The sequence below is a fragment of the Salmo trutta genome, chromosome 8 (assembly GCF_901001165.1).
Source record: "Salmo trutta chromosome 8, fSalTru1.1, whole genome shotgun sequence".
In the NCBI taxonomy this organism is placed as follows: domain Eukaryota; kingdom Metazoa; phylum Chordata; class Actinopteri; order Salmoniformes; family Salmonidae; genus Salmo; species Salmo trutta.
The window spans coordinates 20885962-20904643 of NC_042964.1; the positions used below are offsets into that span (position 1 = coordinate 20885962).

The 18682-nt window shown below is 45.0% G+C and overlaps 1 protein-coding gene across 2 annotated transcripts in view; it reads right to left on the reverse strand.

The window, feature by feature from the left end:
- Positions 1-4404: 4404 nt before the first annotated feature.
- LOC115198451 (galactose-3-O-sulfotransferase 3) overlaps positions 4405-18682 on the reverse strand; it is a 33617-nt gene continuing 19339 nt past the window's right edge. The window contains exons 2-3 of one of the 2 annotated variants that reach the window (XM_029760396.1): positions 6800-6896; positions 4405-6329 (exon numbers count right to left, since the gene is read on the reverse strand). In XM_029760396.1, coding sequence (XP_029616256.1) covers positions 4994-6329; positions 6800-6882 — 1419 coding nt within the window. In that variant the 5' untranslated portion in view covers positions 6883-6896 and the 3' untranslated portion in view covers positions 4405-4993. Of the gene's footprint in view, positions 6330-6799; positions 7230-18682 lie in introns of those variants that run through there. The other variant, XM_029760395.1, reaches the window with a different exon arrangement.

Genomic DNA, 18682 nt, shown 5'->3' on the forward strand with positions numbered 1-18682 from the left:
ATAACAGTTAGAGTTGTTTAGACATAGTTTATTGTAACTATATGTTTTTTTACTTTAATGTTAGACAAAATAATTTTCCACTTTTATTTTGGGCATATGGCAACTACCCATATGCATCGTTCTTTTGAAGCCAAACCGACCGCTGGTGTGTGTTGGCAAATAGCTCTATTTTCGGTTCATCTGACGATACAGTAGCACCGGTTTCAATCCAAGTGCCAATGCCTCTTAGCAAACTTACTCCGCACACAGAGACGCATACAGATTTCTCCCTCGCCCTCCATTTATATTTGCTCTTAATAAAGGCTTATTTTTTCTGGCAACCCTTCCAAAGAGCCTATTGGCATGGAGGTGGCATGTAATTGTAGATTTAGAGCCCTAGTGACCCTAAAATGCAACCGAGTTCTGTAATTCTCTAATTTTAGACCTTGGATTTTTCTTTGCTTTCCGAACCAACCAGATACACTTCTGACCAATACCAGGCAAGTACACCACTGTTCCAGTGGTTTTAAGCTTCTTAGTTGTTGCCCTAATAGTGGTAAATGGTACATTTCAGATATTTTTGCTATTTTTTTGTACCCATTGCCTGTTTTACGAAGGTCAACAACCGTTTGTCTTTTTTTGTTTGTGAGGTCTTTGACTTTTCCCATAGTTATGTGTGACAAAGGGATTGTACATGTGTGTTACCTGATTTTTATACCCCAGTGAAACAGGAAGCCATGGAAGGCCACAATACAGTTCCTTAAACTGAGATTAATTTAAAAAAAGTAGAATGTTAATCCAGATTTGATTTTCTTAGATTTTATTTACAAGAATCATTATGGGTGCCAATCAAGCAATAGAAATATCTTTCTCTGAGCAATTGTATTAGTATACAATAATATATTGTTCACATTTATTAGATCATACAATATAACTCAGTATTTGAATTACTTATTTGATACATTCTTTTTTGCTCATCTTTATCAAGGGTGCCAATAATTATGGAACTGTCTTGATTAGGGGGGCGGTTGAATGAGATTGTGTCTGCGTTCCAAATGTCACCCTATTCCCTATAGTAGGGAATAGGGTGCCATTTGGGATGCAGTTGGATGTTCACCGGCTCCTTTCAATTAGCGTCTCATTAGAGCTCTGGCAGAGAGTGGCTTTGTCGTCCGTTTGAAGTGACACAGATCTGAGCAGTGCAGTCAGCCAGGCACACACACACACACACACACACACACACACACACACACACACACACACACACACACACACACACACACACACACACACACACACACACACACACACACACACCACTTCAGCCACCTCAGCTCATGATAAAACCATGACAACAACAGCGGTTATAATAAGACATTGGCAAGGGGACAGCTGATTGCTGTAATCATAGTAAACATCAAACACATTTGATTTGCATCGGTTTTTCCCATTGAAACGGAGAGAGATATTTGTTGTTGTTTTTTAATGGAAGTTGGATGTGATTTGGGGTGTATTTGCATATTAGGCTGCTTCATGGCAGCTTGAGACTCTTGGGGATTTGAATCACTTCTTGTTGTATACATATGTGTCTTCTTAATGATGTACATGTGTATTTGCATGTAATAGCTTTCATTAATAAGTCTTATAAAACTACAACTAGTGTTTACTATTATTAATGCATATTTCAGCATTTATAACCATGTATACACATGTACAAGCATTTCTAAACAATGTATAACCAATTATAATGGCTTATCAATTAAAGTAATTAAAAACCGATACCCCATGTTAAATGAAAAATGACAACAAACAACATTGATTTGAATCATTCAACTTTTAAGGGTTGCTTTCCCCCCCATCATCCCTCAGTACAAAGGTTTGGGACATCTAGCTCTGATTGTCTCTAGCTGATTGATCTAGGTAAAGTTTTCCCTAGGTACAGATCTAGGATCAGCTCCCCCTCCCCAATCCTATCCTTAACCATTAGCAGAGAAAATGCTAAACTGTCCCCAGATACGCGTCTAAGGGAAACTTCACATTCATTTTGTATGATCAGAGCCCCCCAGTCAAAAACAGAAACACCCCTTTCAGTTGAAATACATCAATAAATATCGTATGAGAATGAATTAATGCCATGGAAAGAGAGACAATGTCATTGGAAATATAGTCACGGAAAAAAGATCAAGCGCATCATTTTGTGTCACATTGACACTTTCTCTTCACAAAGACACAATTTGTTGAGAAAGACACTCTAAAAACAGAACACGGTTCATTCTAAAAGAACACTTTTGTTCCACGTTGTTCTAAAAGAGAATTTGACAAATAAAGTGACAAGATGTACAGTAGTAAACAGCTATTCTAACCTGGTTGGTTCGAGCCCTGAATGCTGATTGGCTGATAGCTGTGGTATTTCAGACCGTATACCACAGGTATGACAAAACGTTTATTTTTACTGCTCTAATTACGTTGGTAACCAGTTTATAAGTCCCTAGGGGGTTTGTGATATATGACCAATATACCATGGCTAAGGGCTGTGTCCAGGCACTCCACGTTGCAGCGTGCTTTAGAACAGCCCTTAGCCGTGGTATAATGGCCATATACCACACCCCTTCGGGCCTTATTGCTTAATTCTAGCATTCCTAAAAAGGCTGGCTAACATTGACTTGTAGGTGACACAACCACCATTCTGTGCTAGTTAAGTCTCTCAAAACCAAGAAACCAGCCTAGATTTGGTACCTTGTGTCCCAAATGGCAACCTATTCCCTATTTAGTGCACTACTTTTGACCAGGGCCCATAAGGCTCTGATCAAAAGGGTGACATTTGGGATGAAAAATGGAGTACAATCAAAGAGCACTTTAAAAATGAACAGCAGTCGAACATGGAGGATTTCACGGGGTCAAGGGCCCTTCTGAAAGTTATCTTTCTACCCTGTCCTCTTTCCACTAGACTAGAACTGAGTCCCAAATGGCACCCTATTCCCTACATAGTGCACTACAGATAATGCACTATGTAGGGAATAGGGTGTCATGTGGGATGCAATCTAGGGCATTATGAAGCACTTAAAACACAATAAAATTTATAATAAAGTGATTACACTTGGTGCTGTCTGAGTGGCTTTTGTGGTTGGCCTATGTAGAAAATGTACATTTTATTCATCAGAACATGTACAGTGTGTATTGCCATAAGTGGTTTGGTCCACAATACAATGTCCTGTTCCAAAATCGGAAATATACATTGAAGGTAAACATAAACAGACCGTTTTTTTCCAGTGATGAAGAGAATAAATAATATATACTCAGAAACAAAACGCACACACACACACACACACACACACACACACACACACACACACACACACACACACACACACACACACACACACACACACACACACACACACACACACACACCCTCTCAAGGACACCCAGGTCAAACCATACCATTTAGGTCATTCGAGTTAAACATACTTAACACATTAAACATGAACAACCAACTGCATAAAAAATGTACCACATAATGAAACGAGTGGCAAAACACAACCTCCACATGACAGCCACCACACCAGGGCCATGTTCATTAGGCACCAAATGGGAGACCAAGGACTGAAATAGGAAGGGAATAGTATATTGAGTTTTCGAAGAAGAAATACACAATTTTCGAATTCCATTGCAAAATGTTTTAAAACGTTTTCCGCAGTGTGTCCAAATGAACAGGACCCAGACTCTCTCTTCTTCTACTGCTTTCCCTTCGTATCGTAGTTATTTCCTCCCTATGCTTTGCTTCAGATAGGTAATCTGCTTTGGCATGGTCCGCACTGCTGTGTGTGTGTGTGTGTGTGTGTGTGTGTGTGTGTGTGTGTGTGTGTGTGTGTGTGTGTGTGTGTGTGTGTGTGTGTGTGTGTGTGTGTGTGTGTGTGTGTGTGTGTGTGTGTGTGTGTTTCACTGGGTAACCCAAGTGGAAGGTCTGTCCAAAGAGAGCCTCATTAAGATTACATAATTAAATATTCAAACACTGTAGCTCTCACTCATCATGTCTTTTAGCAGGCTTGCATAACCAACAACGGGTTGAGTCCAGTGTGTGTGTGTGTGTGTGTGTGTGTGTGTGTCGGGTGGTTATAAGATCCCTACCTTTACATAAGACTTTACATAAAACTTTATTGCGATAACGCCCCAGATTAACAAAATACATAGGAAAAACGCTTTCACACACACACAATTCCCATATCTAAAAACATCCCATTTGTCAGCAGCAGCCGCCATGGTCTAGTTCAGTTGCTGGTGGAGGGGAGAGATAGATGAGCTGGGGTCCGAGAAGCAGAGAGAGATGTTCTAAAGCAGGGTGGGCAGGAGGGAGAGAGTTGGTGTAGGGCTGCGAGCGTGTGTGTGTGTGTGTGTGTGTGTGTGTGTGTGTGTGTGTGTGTGTGTGTGTGTGTGTGTGTGTGTGTGTGTGTGTGTGTGTGTGTGTGTGGGTGTGTAGAGGGGGGGAGGAATTGGGCCGGGGTCAGTCTAAGGACCGCTGGCCTAACTTTTGACATTTGACCTCTGTCCTGGGGCCTAACACTCAGTGGGAGGGGGTAAAGTCATTGGGTGAGAGGCCCAGAACTGGATGGTTTTCCTCTCTGGAGAAGGCTTAGAGGGTTGGATTCTCGGAGGACACGGACCCGGAGCGGTGACCCTCTCTCACTGTCATCATCAAGATCTTCTCAAGGTTTGGGGGGGGGGGTATGGCATTAGAGAGTGAGAGAGATAAAGCGAGAGTAACAGTTCTTTATTGTTCCATACAGAGTTTGTAATTAATGAGAGTGCTCTGGGGTCCTACCCCAATCTCCAGCCCCAATTTGGTGGTGTCCCCCCCCTCTCCCTATCTCTTCCAGAACCACCTGATACAGTTCCTGGAGACAAATGGCTGAAGTCTGGAGGACAGTCTGTCTGTCTGGCTGCATGCCTGTATTTAGTCTGTCTGTATTCAGTCCGTTTGTATTCAGTCTATATTCAAGGCTGGTGCAGTCTTAAGTTATGGCGTCTGCATCTGGGGGCCCGAGGGCCTTAGCCCCACCCTGGTGGCCCTGCTCTGGGTCCCTGCAGGTCGAGAGGTGGCTGTGGGGCTAGAGGCGGGACCAGGTCCTGGAGGAAGGATCTCCCGGTGAATCTGCTGTATCCCCACCTGTTGGTGGCGTGGCAGGACCGACCGTACGGGCTGCTGCGGCTGGGGCTGAGGGGAGCGGAGCGGGTAGCTGCGTCGGTAGCGTAACGACTGCGATCGAAGCAGGACCCTGGTGTACTGGACCTCTGGCATGATGAGCTTCAGACACAGCTCGTGGGCCAGGCTTCCGGGCCACGTGGCGTTGGTGTTGGTCGGCAGGTCGTAGCCCACGATGTCCACCTTTGCGCTGGGCTGCCACGGCCGCAGCTCCTTGTTCTTGATCTGGGCAGCAGAGCGGAGCTGGGGAAGCCGTCCTCCGAAGCAGCCCCTCACCAGCCTCTCCTGGGCCCTGCGGAGCAACCGCACCTCCCTGGCCACGCACGCCGGGCCCAGGGCAGTCAGCTGGCGCCACAGGGAGGCGTTGAAGTGATCATAGAGGCGTGCGTCCAAGGCGTTCCAGGCGCGGATCTTGAAGGGGAGGCCTGGCGAGAGGCTGTGCTTGGAGCCGGACATCCGCATGTTGAGCTTGACGTAGAGCACGTCTTCCAGGTCCCAGGAGAGAAGGTGACGGAGGAGGACCAGCGACTCGTCAAAGTACTCGGCGATCATCACCAGGGAGAAGACGCGTTCTGTCTCGGCCACAAAGGCCCGGGCGTACGCTGTCACGTCTGCCGCCGGACGGTCCTTGTCCCCACCAAGGTCAAAAGTCAGCGTGTTACGGGCGTACATGGAGTCCTTTTCGTCAGGACGGTAGTACCGCCACGGCTCGTCCAGAAATGCCTCCAGGGACCCATTGGGAACTCTCTTAAAACTCTGACAGTACTGGTTATAGTAACTGAACAACGATTCAAACATGGACCCTGGTTCTCGAAGTATGGTCACGTAGATGGTATCGTTAGGCATGAGGCGCTGCATCTCGGCCCGGTTGAAGCGCATGTGGCTGGTGACCACGTTGGGTGGCAGGGTGTGCGGGTGGACGAGGTGGGCGTTGAAGGTGCGCGGGTAGCAGAACTGGTGTCCGCAGGCCTGCACAGGGAGCGCCACTGTCAGGTTGTTGCGCTCTGCGAAGCGGAAGAGCAGATTCTGCATGGTGGTGCTGGCCGTCTTGTGCGTCTTGAGGAAGGCTACGTTGGTGTGTTTGGGCTTGAGAGAGGAGGACAGCTGGGTGCGTAGTGACGGACAGCCGAGGTGAAAGGCTTCCATCGTCCTAGATGAGAAAAATAGAGAGGGGGGGCTTTTAATACGGGATTTGCAGCTCAATCTCTGTGTAATGAGGAACTTTAAGGTGAATAAAGTTCCTATTCAGTTTTGACTGATTAACACAATGGTTAGCATAATTATATATTTTCCTTGTCTTTAATACACATGATTGGATGTGGGTTGACTAGATTCGATGCTGTATGTTATGGATTAAATCTGTTGATAGTGATTGATGCCAGACTAGAGGTACAAGGACTGTGACAATGATTATTATTGTATTCTGTGGAACAAGGCGGGCCATACTTGCGAACAATAGAAAAGGTTTAAGTGCACATCAGCCAATTAAAATCATTGACACTACATGTTAGCTGTTCCCATTTCATTACCTGGCACATTTAGCCCTATGCTAACCTAAGCAGGTGGCATTGATTATTTCCTGTAACAAATTCTGTGTGTGCGGGCGTGTGTGTGTCTCACCAGCTGAAATGGCCCCCATGGTGCAGCAGTAGACTGACGGTACTGATTGCCACAAAGACCAGAAATATCTTCTTCTGAGACATGATCCGCCACTTCACTGAGGGAGAGAAAAAGGAGAGTGAGAGGAGGGAGGGACAGAGAAAATGGGAATAAGTAAAAAGGGAGATACAGAGATAAGAGGGTGAGAAAGGGAGAGCGATAGAAAGGGGAAACATACTGTATATGCAAAACCAAAGGAGAGAAAGAGGGAGATGTATTTAACGTATAACTGGCCGCATCCATAAGCAAGAGTGTGTATAGTGACTTGGCTTTTGTCACATTTGAATGATAGTGGCATTGGGTTCTTCTCATTAGCCTCTTTGAATATTCATAATAGGCAGTGGACTGGATGTACCTTGCTAGAATACTGAGTATCCATTAGCTCATTCCTCTTAGGACTCATCCAGATGCGTACATTACTGTAAGCAGACCCTGTTGATGGCCTCCCAAGTGGTGCAGTGGTCTAAGGCACTAGAGATCCTGGTTCGAGTCCAGGCTCTGTCGCAGCCGGCCGCGACCGGGAAACCCATGGGGCGGCGCACAATTGGCCCAGCATCGTCCGGGTTAGGGGAGATTTTGGCTGGCAGGGATGTTCTTGTCCCATCGCGCACTAGTGGCTCCTGTGGCGGGCCGGTGCGCAATGCACGCTGACACGGTCACCAGGTGTACTGTATTTCCTCTGACACATTGGTGCGGCTGGCTTCCGGATTAAGTGGGCATTGTGTCAAGAAGCAGTGCGGCTTGGCTGGGTTGTGTTTCAGGGGGATGTACGGCTCTCGACCTACGCCTCTCCCGAGTTCGTACGGGAGTTGCAACAACGGGACAAGACTGTAACTACCAATTGGATACCACGAAATTGGGGAGAAAAAGGGGGTAAAAAAATTAGTGAGAGTGGTACACTGTGACAGCTTCCAGGTTGCCTATGTCACCTCGCCTCAAGATTCCAAGCCAACCTCCTCTCCTCCTGCATAATAATGGCCTCCTGTCAATGTCGCCTCTTGATTACACTATCCCATTCCTCAGCACGTCAGTTCGGGTTACTTACCAAAATTGTAACCACATTTCCACAACTACTTTCTCTAGTCCAGCAGTTCTCAATCCTGGTCCTGGAGACATTTTTGTTTTTGCCCCAGCATCTAACACACCTGATTCTATTTGAAAGGCTTGATAATGAGTTGATTAGTTGAATCAAGTGTGTTGGTTGTGCTAGGGCAAAAAAACGGAAATGAACACCCTTCGGGTCCCCAGGGCCAGGGTTGAGAAAGACAGCTCTAGTCTACCCCAGGCTCTAACTGTCCTTCTGATGGGAGGTTAAACCGAGGTCTTGACCCACTGTGGTCACTAAAGATCCCATGGCACTTGTTGCCAGTGTAGGGGGTGTTAGGTTCTAACTGAACCATATAAAAACTCACGGACGATTAGTAAAGCTCAAAGCAAGTTTATTCACCCATTGGGTCATACAGCTGCATAAGACAAAGGGTGAGTTGCACCAACATGGTTTAAATTAATCCAGGATTAGAGCTAATCTAGGTTTTGTCAATCTAGGTTTATAATTAATCAAAGATGTGTTGCACCACTTAATTTTAAATCTGGATCAGTTAATCTATGATTAACGATTTTAAACTATGATTAGTGACATGTTACACCAATATATGAGGTATTTCGTGAGTTGAAGCGAAGTAGCTGGCCTACTTGACAAATGAGGCCACAAAGTTGCTGTTCCTTGATAAAATAATAACAATGTAACGTTAGAACTACTGCAACTCCAACGTCAAAGGTTCTCATGGGTTGGCTGATTTGAAGTAAAATCTGTTATTTAGCCAGTACTAGACAGAAAACTCATTCGTTAGCTAACGTTAGCTACTGTAGCTAGCTAGTTTATAAACCATGCTAGCTAGCATAAAATATAATTTATTATTGTTATTACTTATTTAGGCATTTATTATTTGTCCGCAAGCCACCTGATCATGGCACGTCAAAGAGGTTCAAATGTCTGCTTATGAAAAAAAAAAACAATTGTTGGCTCTGATGGAGGAATTTAGAAAAATACTGGAGGATAAAAAGACAGACAACAAGACTGTCAAAAAGAAGGCCAGATTTAATGGATCGACACGGATTAAAGAGAAGAGGGACCCAAAATCGGATGAAGGAGTGCTGGAAAAACTTAAAAGCGAAGCCAAAAAGGATGCGGCAGAGGAGAGGCGGGGGCTATTTCAGACCGGAGGGGGGCCTCCATCCAAGGGAATTGATCCTCTCTCCCAGAAGATATGCGAGATGATTCTCCAGCAGTTTGCCCCTCTCCATAACCCCTATGATGACAACGGACAACTCGACCCACCAATATTTAGTAAGCATAAATAACTGGTAAATATCAATGACTATAACGCACGTTAAAACTAACGTTAAAGCTACTTCACTACAATCTTACCGTTATCAGCCCCGTTACAGCATGTTGCATAACATCATAATTCGTACCAAGGCTGGACATGTCATAAGCCCCAATTCAAATGTTGTACAAAATGGGCACGTAAATAGCCTACTAATAATGAGGTAATTTTCTTTCTTTCCTTTCCTTTAGTTGAGCTGAGACCCTGTGCTACGGAGAAGCAGCAGTGCCTGGATCTTGAACCAGCAGAAAAAACCCCAAACAGGCCAAGCAAATGCCCCAGAACTGACAGGAACCAAGCTCCTATTGATGTTTTGGAGCTGGAGAGAGAGAAAAATCTACTGCAGATTGAGGTCCTGAATTTACAAAAAGAGCTACTGCAAATTCAGGAACAGAAACTCCTTCAGGGAAACAAATGCCCACTGATATTTTTATTTATTTAAGCAATTTTTTTTAAACTATGCTTTCCCAAGCAATTTGGTATCCTCCAGTCTTGTCCCCACTCTTGTGTTCTGGTGCTTCCAGTTCCACCCTGTATGGTATTGACAATAACAAAGTCTTACTAATACATTTAGCCTAATTAGGAATTGTATGTGCCAATGAAAATATAATATTGCTTTTTACATGTTACCAATGTTACATTATACACACCTAAGGCTGCAAAATGGTTCTCAATCAAGGTTCTCCTCACAGCATTCCCATTTGCATTGGCAGCATGTTGCACCTGGCCATCTTCTGCATTCTCCTCAGGTAGGTCCTCCTCAGCCTCCTCAGGTAGGTCCTCCTCAGCCTCCGCAGGTAAGTCCTCCTCAGCCTCCTCAGGTAGGTCCTCCTCAGCCTCCTCAGGTAAGTCCTCCTCAGCCTCCTCAGGTAGGTCCTCCTCAGCCTCCTCAGGTAGGTCCTCCTCAGCCTCCTCAGGTAGGTCCTCCTCAGCCTCCTCAGGTAGGTCCTCCTCAGCCTCCTCAGGTAGGTCCTCCTCAGCCTCCTCAGGTAGGTCCTCCTCAGCCTCCTCAGGTAAGTCCTCCTCAGCCTCCTCAGGTAGGTCCTCCTCAGCCTCCTCAGGTAGGTCCTCCTCAGCCTCCTCAGGTAGCTCGTCTTCTTGTCTCTTGCCAAAGTTATACAGTACCGCCACTGCAATAATGATTGTCAGTGTAGTGTCCGTCTTCGTGCGGAGGCCCTCCTTTAGGCAGGGGAAATCTTTTTTTCCACACTCCAAAAACTCTCTTTATGTGACCTCTGGCCAGGATGTGAGAGGTGTATTCTCTCTCTTCAGGTGACTGGGGGTTTAAAGGGGGAGTCATAAGGTACCCCCGACAGGCATATCCATTGTCACCTAGTAGGTGGCCTTCATATGGCCCCCTTTCCAGAATTGCACACAGACGACTATTGTCAAAGACTCTGCTGTCATGGGTGGATCCTGGCCATCTAGCTACGATGTTGGTGAGCTGACCTTGGTCATCACAGACAGCCTGCACGTTGACGGAGCAGTAACCTTTACGATTACGGAAGAGTTCTCCATTCTCACCACCAGGGTTGGGAATAGGAATGTGTGTACAGTCTATTGCCCCTAGTACACTTAGGAATCTAGCTCTACTGTAAAATCCAGCTCTTGTTTCCTCTGTAGGCTTGAACCTTATGTACTGGAAACCATATATCCCGAGGCTGCATTTATTGTAGCTGGGGATTTCAACAAAGCAAATTTGAGAACAAGGCTACCTAAATTCTATCATCATATTGATTGTAGCACTCGTGCGGGCAATACACTGGATCACTGCTCAGCAAGGCAATCAAACAAGCGAAATGTCGGTATAGGGGCAAAGTGCAGTCGCAATTCAACGGCTCAGACGCGAGACGTATGTGGCAGGGTCTACAGGCATTCACGGACTACAAAAAGAAAACCAGCCATGTCACGGACACCGACGTCTTACTTCCAGACAAACTAAACACCTTTTTTGCCTGCTTTGAGGATAATACAGTGCCACCGACGCGGCCCGCTACCAAGGACTGTGGGCTCTCCTTCTCCGTGGCCTACATGAGTAAGACATTTAAACGTGTTTACCCTCGCAAGGCTGCCGGTCCAGATGGCATCCCTAGCCGTGTCCTCAGAGCACGCAAAGACCAGCTGGCTGGTGTGTTTATAGACATATTCAACCTCTCCCTATCCCAGTCTGCTGTCCCCACATGCTTCAAGATGGCCACCATTGTTCCTGTACCCAAGAAGGCAAAGGTAACTGAACTAAATTACTATCGCCCCGTAGCACTCACTTCTGTCATCATGAAGTGCTTTGAGAGACTAGTCGAGGATCATATCAACTCCACCTTACCTGCCACCCCAGACCCACTTCAATTTGCATACCGCCCCAAAAGGTCCACAGACGATGCAATCGCCATCACACTGCACACTGCCCTATCCCATCTAGAGAAGAGGAACACCTATGTAAGAATGCTAGTCATTGACTACAGCTCAGCATTCAACAGAATAGTACCTTCCAAGCTCATCATTAAGCTTGAGGCCCTGGGTCTCAACCCCGCCCTGTGCAATTGGTTCCTGGACTTCCTGACAAGCCACCCCCAGGTGGTGAAGGGAGGAAAAAACATCTCCACTACGCTGATCCTCAATACTGGGGCCCCACAAGGGTGCATGCTCAGCCCCCTCCTGTACTCCCTGTTCACCCATGACTGCGTGACCATGCACGTATCCAACTCAATCATCAAGTTTGCAGACGACACAACAGTAGTGGGCTTGATTACCAACAACGACGAGACAGCCTACAGGGAGGAGGTGAGGGCACTCGGAGTGTGGTGTCAGGAAAATAACCTCTCACTCAACATCAACAAAACAAAGGAGATTATCGTGGACTTCAGGAAACAGTAGAGGGAGCCTCCCCTATCCACATCGACGGGACAGCACTGGAGAAGGTGGAAAGTTTTAAGTTCCTCGGCGTACACATCACGGACAAACTGAAATGGTCCACCCGCACAGACAGTGTGGTGAAGAAGGCGCAACAGCGCCTCTTCAACCTCAGGAGGCTGAAGAAATTTGGCTTAACACCTAAAACCCACAAACTTTTACAGATGCACAATTGAGTGCATCCTGTCGGGCTTTATCACCGCCTGGTACGGCAACTGCAACGCCCACAACCGCAAGGCTCTCCAGAGGGTGGTGTGGTCTGCACAATGCATCACCGGGGGCAAACTCCATGCCATCCAGGACACCTACAGCACCCGATGTCACAGGAAGGCCAAAAGGATCATCAAGGACAACAACCACCTGAGCCACTGCCTGTTCACCCCGCTATCATCCAGAAGGCGAGGTCAGTACAGGTGCATCAAAGCTGGGACCGAGAGACTGAAAAACAGCTTCTATCTCAAGGCCATAAGACTGTTAAACAGCCTTCACTAACACAGATAGGCTGCTGCCTACATACAGACTTGAAATCATTGGCCACTTTAATAAATGGATCACTAGTCACTTTAATAATGCCACTTTAATAATGTTGACATATCTTGTATTCCTCATCTCATATGTATATACTGTATTTTATACCATCTATTGCATCTTGCCTATGCGGTCATCGCTCATTCATATATTTATATGAACATATTCTAATTCCATCCCTTTATTTAGATTTGTTTGCATTAGGTAGTTGTTGTGGAATTTTTTGATTACTGTTAGATATTACTGCACTGTCGGAACTAGAAGCACAGGCATTTCGCTACACTCGCAATAACATCTGCTAACCATGTGTATGTGACCAATAAAATTTGATTTGATGTCAGACTGGCAATAACATTGGACATTCTGACTACAACCCTGTAGACGGTTGACTTGTGGAGTCCAAAAAGGTCCTCATCCATCATCTGGATAACTTCCAGTTGCGTAGAACCGTAGAGTCACCAAGAGCTAAAGTAGTGGGGTGCAGCCGCGTTTCTATCACTCCCATGCTTAATGGTTGGTCCAACCTTTCTTTCCAGTTGCATTACAGAGTCATTGGAGAAGCGGCACCTCCTTGAAAACGCATCATTATCATAAAACTCAACAGGATTAAACCTGTCTCTAATTATTCTCTGAGGAACTCCGTCATTTTGGTCTCTCCACAGTAGTTATGCTGCCACTTTATCAGTTAAACCACCTCAAGTGGCAGTTTAGAATTAATCTCCAATCTAAGTTTATATTTTTAACAAGAATTCATTGAGCAACAGGCTTAAAATATATCTAGGTTTAAAGTGAAAACTACATTAGATTAAAGGAAACATTTAATTTAACTATGATTAATTTAAAACTAGGTTTAACATTTGGTGCAACAAGATGAACAATCTTCCCTGTGGCTCAGTTGGTAGAGCATGGTGTGTGCAACGCCAGGGTTGTGGGTTTGATTCCCATGGGGGGCCAGTACTAAAAAAAGAAAAAAGAATGAAATGTATGCGTTCACTACTATAAGTCGCTCTGGATAAGAGCGTCTGCTAAATGATGTAAAATGATAAATCTTGATTCAACCCAGTTTAAGAGTTAATCCATGTTAGTGCATCCCACACAAAGACATGTTTCCACCGATGGTAGTGTATATGGTCAAATTTTGGGCGGAACATCCTCCTTCCCTCTGAACAATACATGTTTATTGCTAGGCAGGAAGATAAGTACTTCTCCCTTAATTTGGCCTCCTTCCTCACTAAACTACATCTTTCCATCAGTGCTTTCCAACATGTGATTTCCTTTCCTTTACTCAGTACATTCCAAGCTTAATTGCCTCCATTATGTCAAATCAAATTGTATTTGTCACATGCGCCATATACAACCTTACAGTGAAATGCTTACTTACAAGCCCTTAACAACAATGCTTTAAGAAGTTTTATAAAAAAAAGTGTTAAGTAAAAAATAGATAAGTAAAAAATATAAAATGAAAGTAACAAATAAATAAACAGCAGCAGTAAAATAACAATAGCGAGGCTATATACATTGGGTACCGGTACAGAGTCAATGTGCAGGGGCACCAGTTAGTTGAGGTAATTGAGGTAATATGCACATGTAGGTAGGTATTGTTAAAGTGACTATGCATAGATAATAAACAGAGAGTAGCAGCAGCGTAAAAGAGGGGTCTGGGTAGCCCTTTGATTAGATGTTCAGGAATCTTATGGCTTGGGGGTAGAAGCCGTTAAGAAGTTTTTTAGACCTAGACTTGGCGCTACGGTAATGCTTGCCGTGTGGTAGCAGAGAAAAACAGTCCATGTGTCACGACTTCTACAGAAGGTGGCTCCTCTCCCTGTTCGGGCGGCGCTCGGCGGTCGTCGTCGCCGGTCTACTAGCTGCCACCGATCCCTTTTCCTTTTCGTTTGGTTTTGTCTGTCTTGTGTTTCACCTGTTTTGAGTTTAGGTTCATTAGTGGGTTATTTATTCTCGCCCTACCAGTTTGGGTTCGTGCGGGATTGTTTTGTTTTACCTGTCGTGGTTTTGGGTTGCGTTGTATTTTCTTTGTCTTTAGTGGACAGGCGTACTTTCTGGATTGCGTTCCGGACCTTTTTGGGTGGACTACTTATTCTGGTCATGTGCCTGTTCATTTTGTTTGGACTCAGGAATAAACGCTCTTCTCTTGCATATTTGGTCTCCTGCACCTGACTTCACCCCCCCACCTCTCCTAGGGAGAACTGACATTCTTTGGTTCTTCCTCTGACACCGCCTGGTATAGAGGTCCTAGATGGCAGGAAGCTTGGCCCCAGTGATGTACTCGGTCGTACGCACTACTTTCTGTAGTGCCTTGCGGTCAGAGTCCGAGCAGTTGCTCTCGATGGTGCAGCTGTATAACCTTTTGAGGATCTGGGGACCCATGCCAAATCTTTTCAGTCTCCTGAGGGGGAATAGGCTTTGTCGTAACCTCTTCAAGACTGTCTTAGTGTGTTTGGACCATGATAGTTTGTTGGTGATGTGGACACCAAGGAACTTGAGGCTCTCCACCTGCTCCGCTGCAGCCCCGTCGATGAGAATGGGGGCATGCTTGGTCCTCCTTTTCCTGTAGTCCACAATCATCTCCTTTGTCTTGATCATGTTGAGGGAAAGGAAAGGCACCACACGGCCAGGTCTCTGACCTCCTCCCTATAGGCTGTCTCATCATTGTCGGTGATCAGGCCTACCACTGTTGTGTCATCGGCAAACTTGATGATGGTGTTGGAGTCATGCCGGGCCATGCAGTCATGAGTAAACCGGAGTACAGGAGGGGCACGCACCCCTGAGTGGCCCCCGTGTTGAAGATCAGCGTGGCGGATGTGTTGTTACTTACCCTTACATTCTCCTCCTACAGATAACCATTAACTTCTGGTGTAGAAACCAGAAGTTAATGGCACTCAATATTTCCATAGGATACCTGGTAATTAACAATATTTCAAGTTTAGAGTCAGAACCCATCAGTCCCCCATTTTGAACATTTAACTCCATACTGTTCAACATTAAATGACTTAGAAATGAACCAACAATGATAATAAAACATAAAAAAACATGATTAACATTGACAGTTAATGATTAGGTTTACAACTCCGAAACATATGGCCTCTGATCTATAATCACACTATGCACAATCTTATCTCTATCTCTCATCGGACAACAGCATGACATCTCAACTGGAGTTTTTGGCTTTCTCCATTTCAGCTTCTGGTTCCTAAGAGAGTGATAGCACAAGACTTGGAAAGCAAAGAGAAACACAACACATAGCAACTATTATTAGAAGGGTGTAACTATGCATAATTATATATGCAAAAAAAAAAACTAAGTTTGATAACATGACCATTCCCACTCTCTCTTCACCTGACTCTATGCCTTCAGGATACTTTCCTGCTGGGTTCCACAAAAATGAAGGCCCTAAAAAAAACTCCTCATGCTTTCACCCAGTCTTCCCCCTTTCAGACCACAGGCTGGCTCCAAGAGGTGTTCCCAAACCGTGTCATTTTCACTTTGCTCCCCTTCTCCTTCTTCCTCCTTGGCCACCCGATATATATGTGCGGTGGCCTTAATCCCTTTGGGTCCCCAGGGCCAGGGTTGAGAAAGAAAGTCCTAGTCTACTCCAAGCTTTAACTGTCCTTCGGATGGGAGGTTAATCCAAGGTCTTGACCCACTGTGGTCACTAAGGATCCATTGGCACTTGTTGCTAGTGTAGGGGTGTTAATCCATGTGTTCTGAATTCCCAAAATGGCCGCTCAATACCACCGCTAGATCTGCGTTGCCCGTACTATTACTATGTACTGTATGTCCAGAATATAGCCCTAGCAGATTGCTATATAGTTACAATATGGCCCCATTGACCTCCATTGAAGATCACGAGTGTACTTACCAAGACATATGTTTCATTTAGTGCCACAGACAGACAGACTTCGACCAGACTGATGAGATGTTGCCCAGATAACAGCAGAGAAAAAGGGCCCAGAGGCACACAGATGCACACACACACACACACACACACACACACACACACACACACACACACACACACACCATTTTGCAGCGGTAAGAAGAGCCATGGGTTTAAGCAGTGAGTGTGGTGTGTGTCTATGAGTGAGCCACCCCGCGTGGTGGATCAGGTGTCATGGAGAGTTAATAAGAAAGGGATTTAAGTGGCTCTCTGTCAGTGAGCCCCAGATTCTGGTCACACACACACACACACACACAGACTACTACTACTAAATCATAGTCGTGTAGTGGGTGTCGGGTGTCAGCCTCCTGTGCTGTCATATCTGTGCCAATCGCTGTGAAACCCAATCAGGCCTTTTTAATTAAACACGGCTTCTTTCTAGTGTGGCCAGAGTCTGTGTCTCTCTGTCTTTGTGTGTTTTGACCTAAAAAGGATTTTGCGACAATCTCTTTTGTTACGGCGTCGTAAATAAAGCCTCGCCATCCATTATGTGATCAGTTTCGTTTTAGAAAAAGGGCAGAGAGTTATTTGTCCACATTAGAGCTGTTTACATCAGTGTCTTTCACTAACGTCACAGTCATTTCGGTGTGACGTGAAGGAATTCAATCTGTCAGTTTCTCTTCATTTCTCTGTTGCTTCTCTCTGTCTATCTTTTCTTTCCTTTCCTTTTCTCTCTCTATCTCTCCCTCCCTCTATCTTCTTTGCTCTCTCTCTCCCTTTTTATTTCTCCAGCCCTCGATTTTCTTTTACAATAATTCTACACCAATCATTGTCAGACTGTGGAGTCAAAGTACGTCAAACATGCCGTGAAACGAACAACACACATCTTGCGTGACCGACACAAAAGGTTATTTGAGGCTAGCCTTAATGATGTAATGAGCAGACCTTCACGCTAGCTAACTCTCAACTCCCTCCGGCCCAATGGCAGATGCTTATAGTCGATGCTGACGGCGTCTTGTCCTGACTTCATACGTTGACCCCTAACCTTTGACCCTATACGACCGTAGATTACTTTCTGTCAGAGACCTCCCTCGCTAGGTTTTCTAGTGGACACAAGACCCACAAACCTATTATCAAATTGGTCAGTTCAGGATGAAGTAACAGGACTATGGTTTAGATTAGATTTACCTCCACACTGTTCCCTCTAATTTGTTGGGGCACTGAGCAAATTTGTGGTCTTGTGAACAGAAACTTGAACATTGTGAAAATGTTGTGCAACTTCCAGCGCGTTTACAGTGAACACTGAGGCTGTACCCTTACAGTTTTAGACAGTAGCCAATAGGCTATTGTGGCTATTTGAGCATAATGTAGGCCTACCAACAAAACCAATGGAGCAAATCCCATAACATTTTCACATGGAAATAGCTTTTGATATCTTTGATAAAGCCTACAGTAGCCTATATGGGTTGTTCAATGCAGGCCTACATTGCATGAGACTTTAAAAAAACGTTTTGACATTATGAAGGTTTTGACATGAATTAATTATAACACCATGGGCCAAATAGGTGACTGTAAATTGCATTGAATTGTGTTGTATGATGCAAGAAGCCTCTTTACAAAAGAAAATGTGTTATTTTTATTATACAGAGAAATAGACAGTGTAGGCTACCCTTCTGCCTATTGGCTTATTTGCATATTCAAACCTGCCTCAAAATACAACACTGCCTCTTTAATTAAGACGTCAGCTTTTTCTCAAAGACAGCTTTAAATGTAGCCTACGCATTCTGTGCTCTTGTAGGAAGCAGTAACGCCCCACTGCTGACCTATACTTATCTAAAACTAGGCTCAAAACTCGCTAACTAGCAAAGAATATCAACAAATGTGCGCATGCACGTGCACTCTGATCTGAACTGATCTGAAATGTGCATTCACTCAAAGGTGATTGAAATATATAATATAATTCTACTCCGTTGCGTTCTGGCTCTGCCTACAACAAAATCCCAGACTCAATCTTGCAAAGTTAGATTCGTTTTGGTTTGTTGCGTTTGAAAAGGGGCTGATATAATGTTTATTTGATCACAGGAAATGACATTGATCTATATAGTGCAAACTAATAGGGTGAAC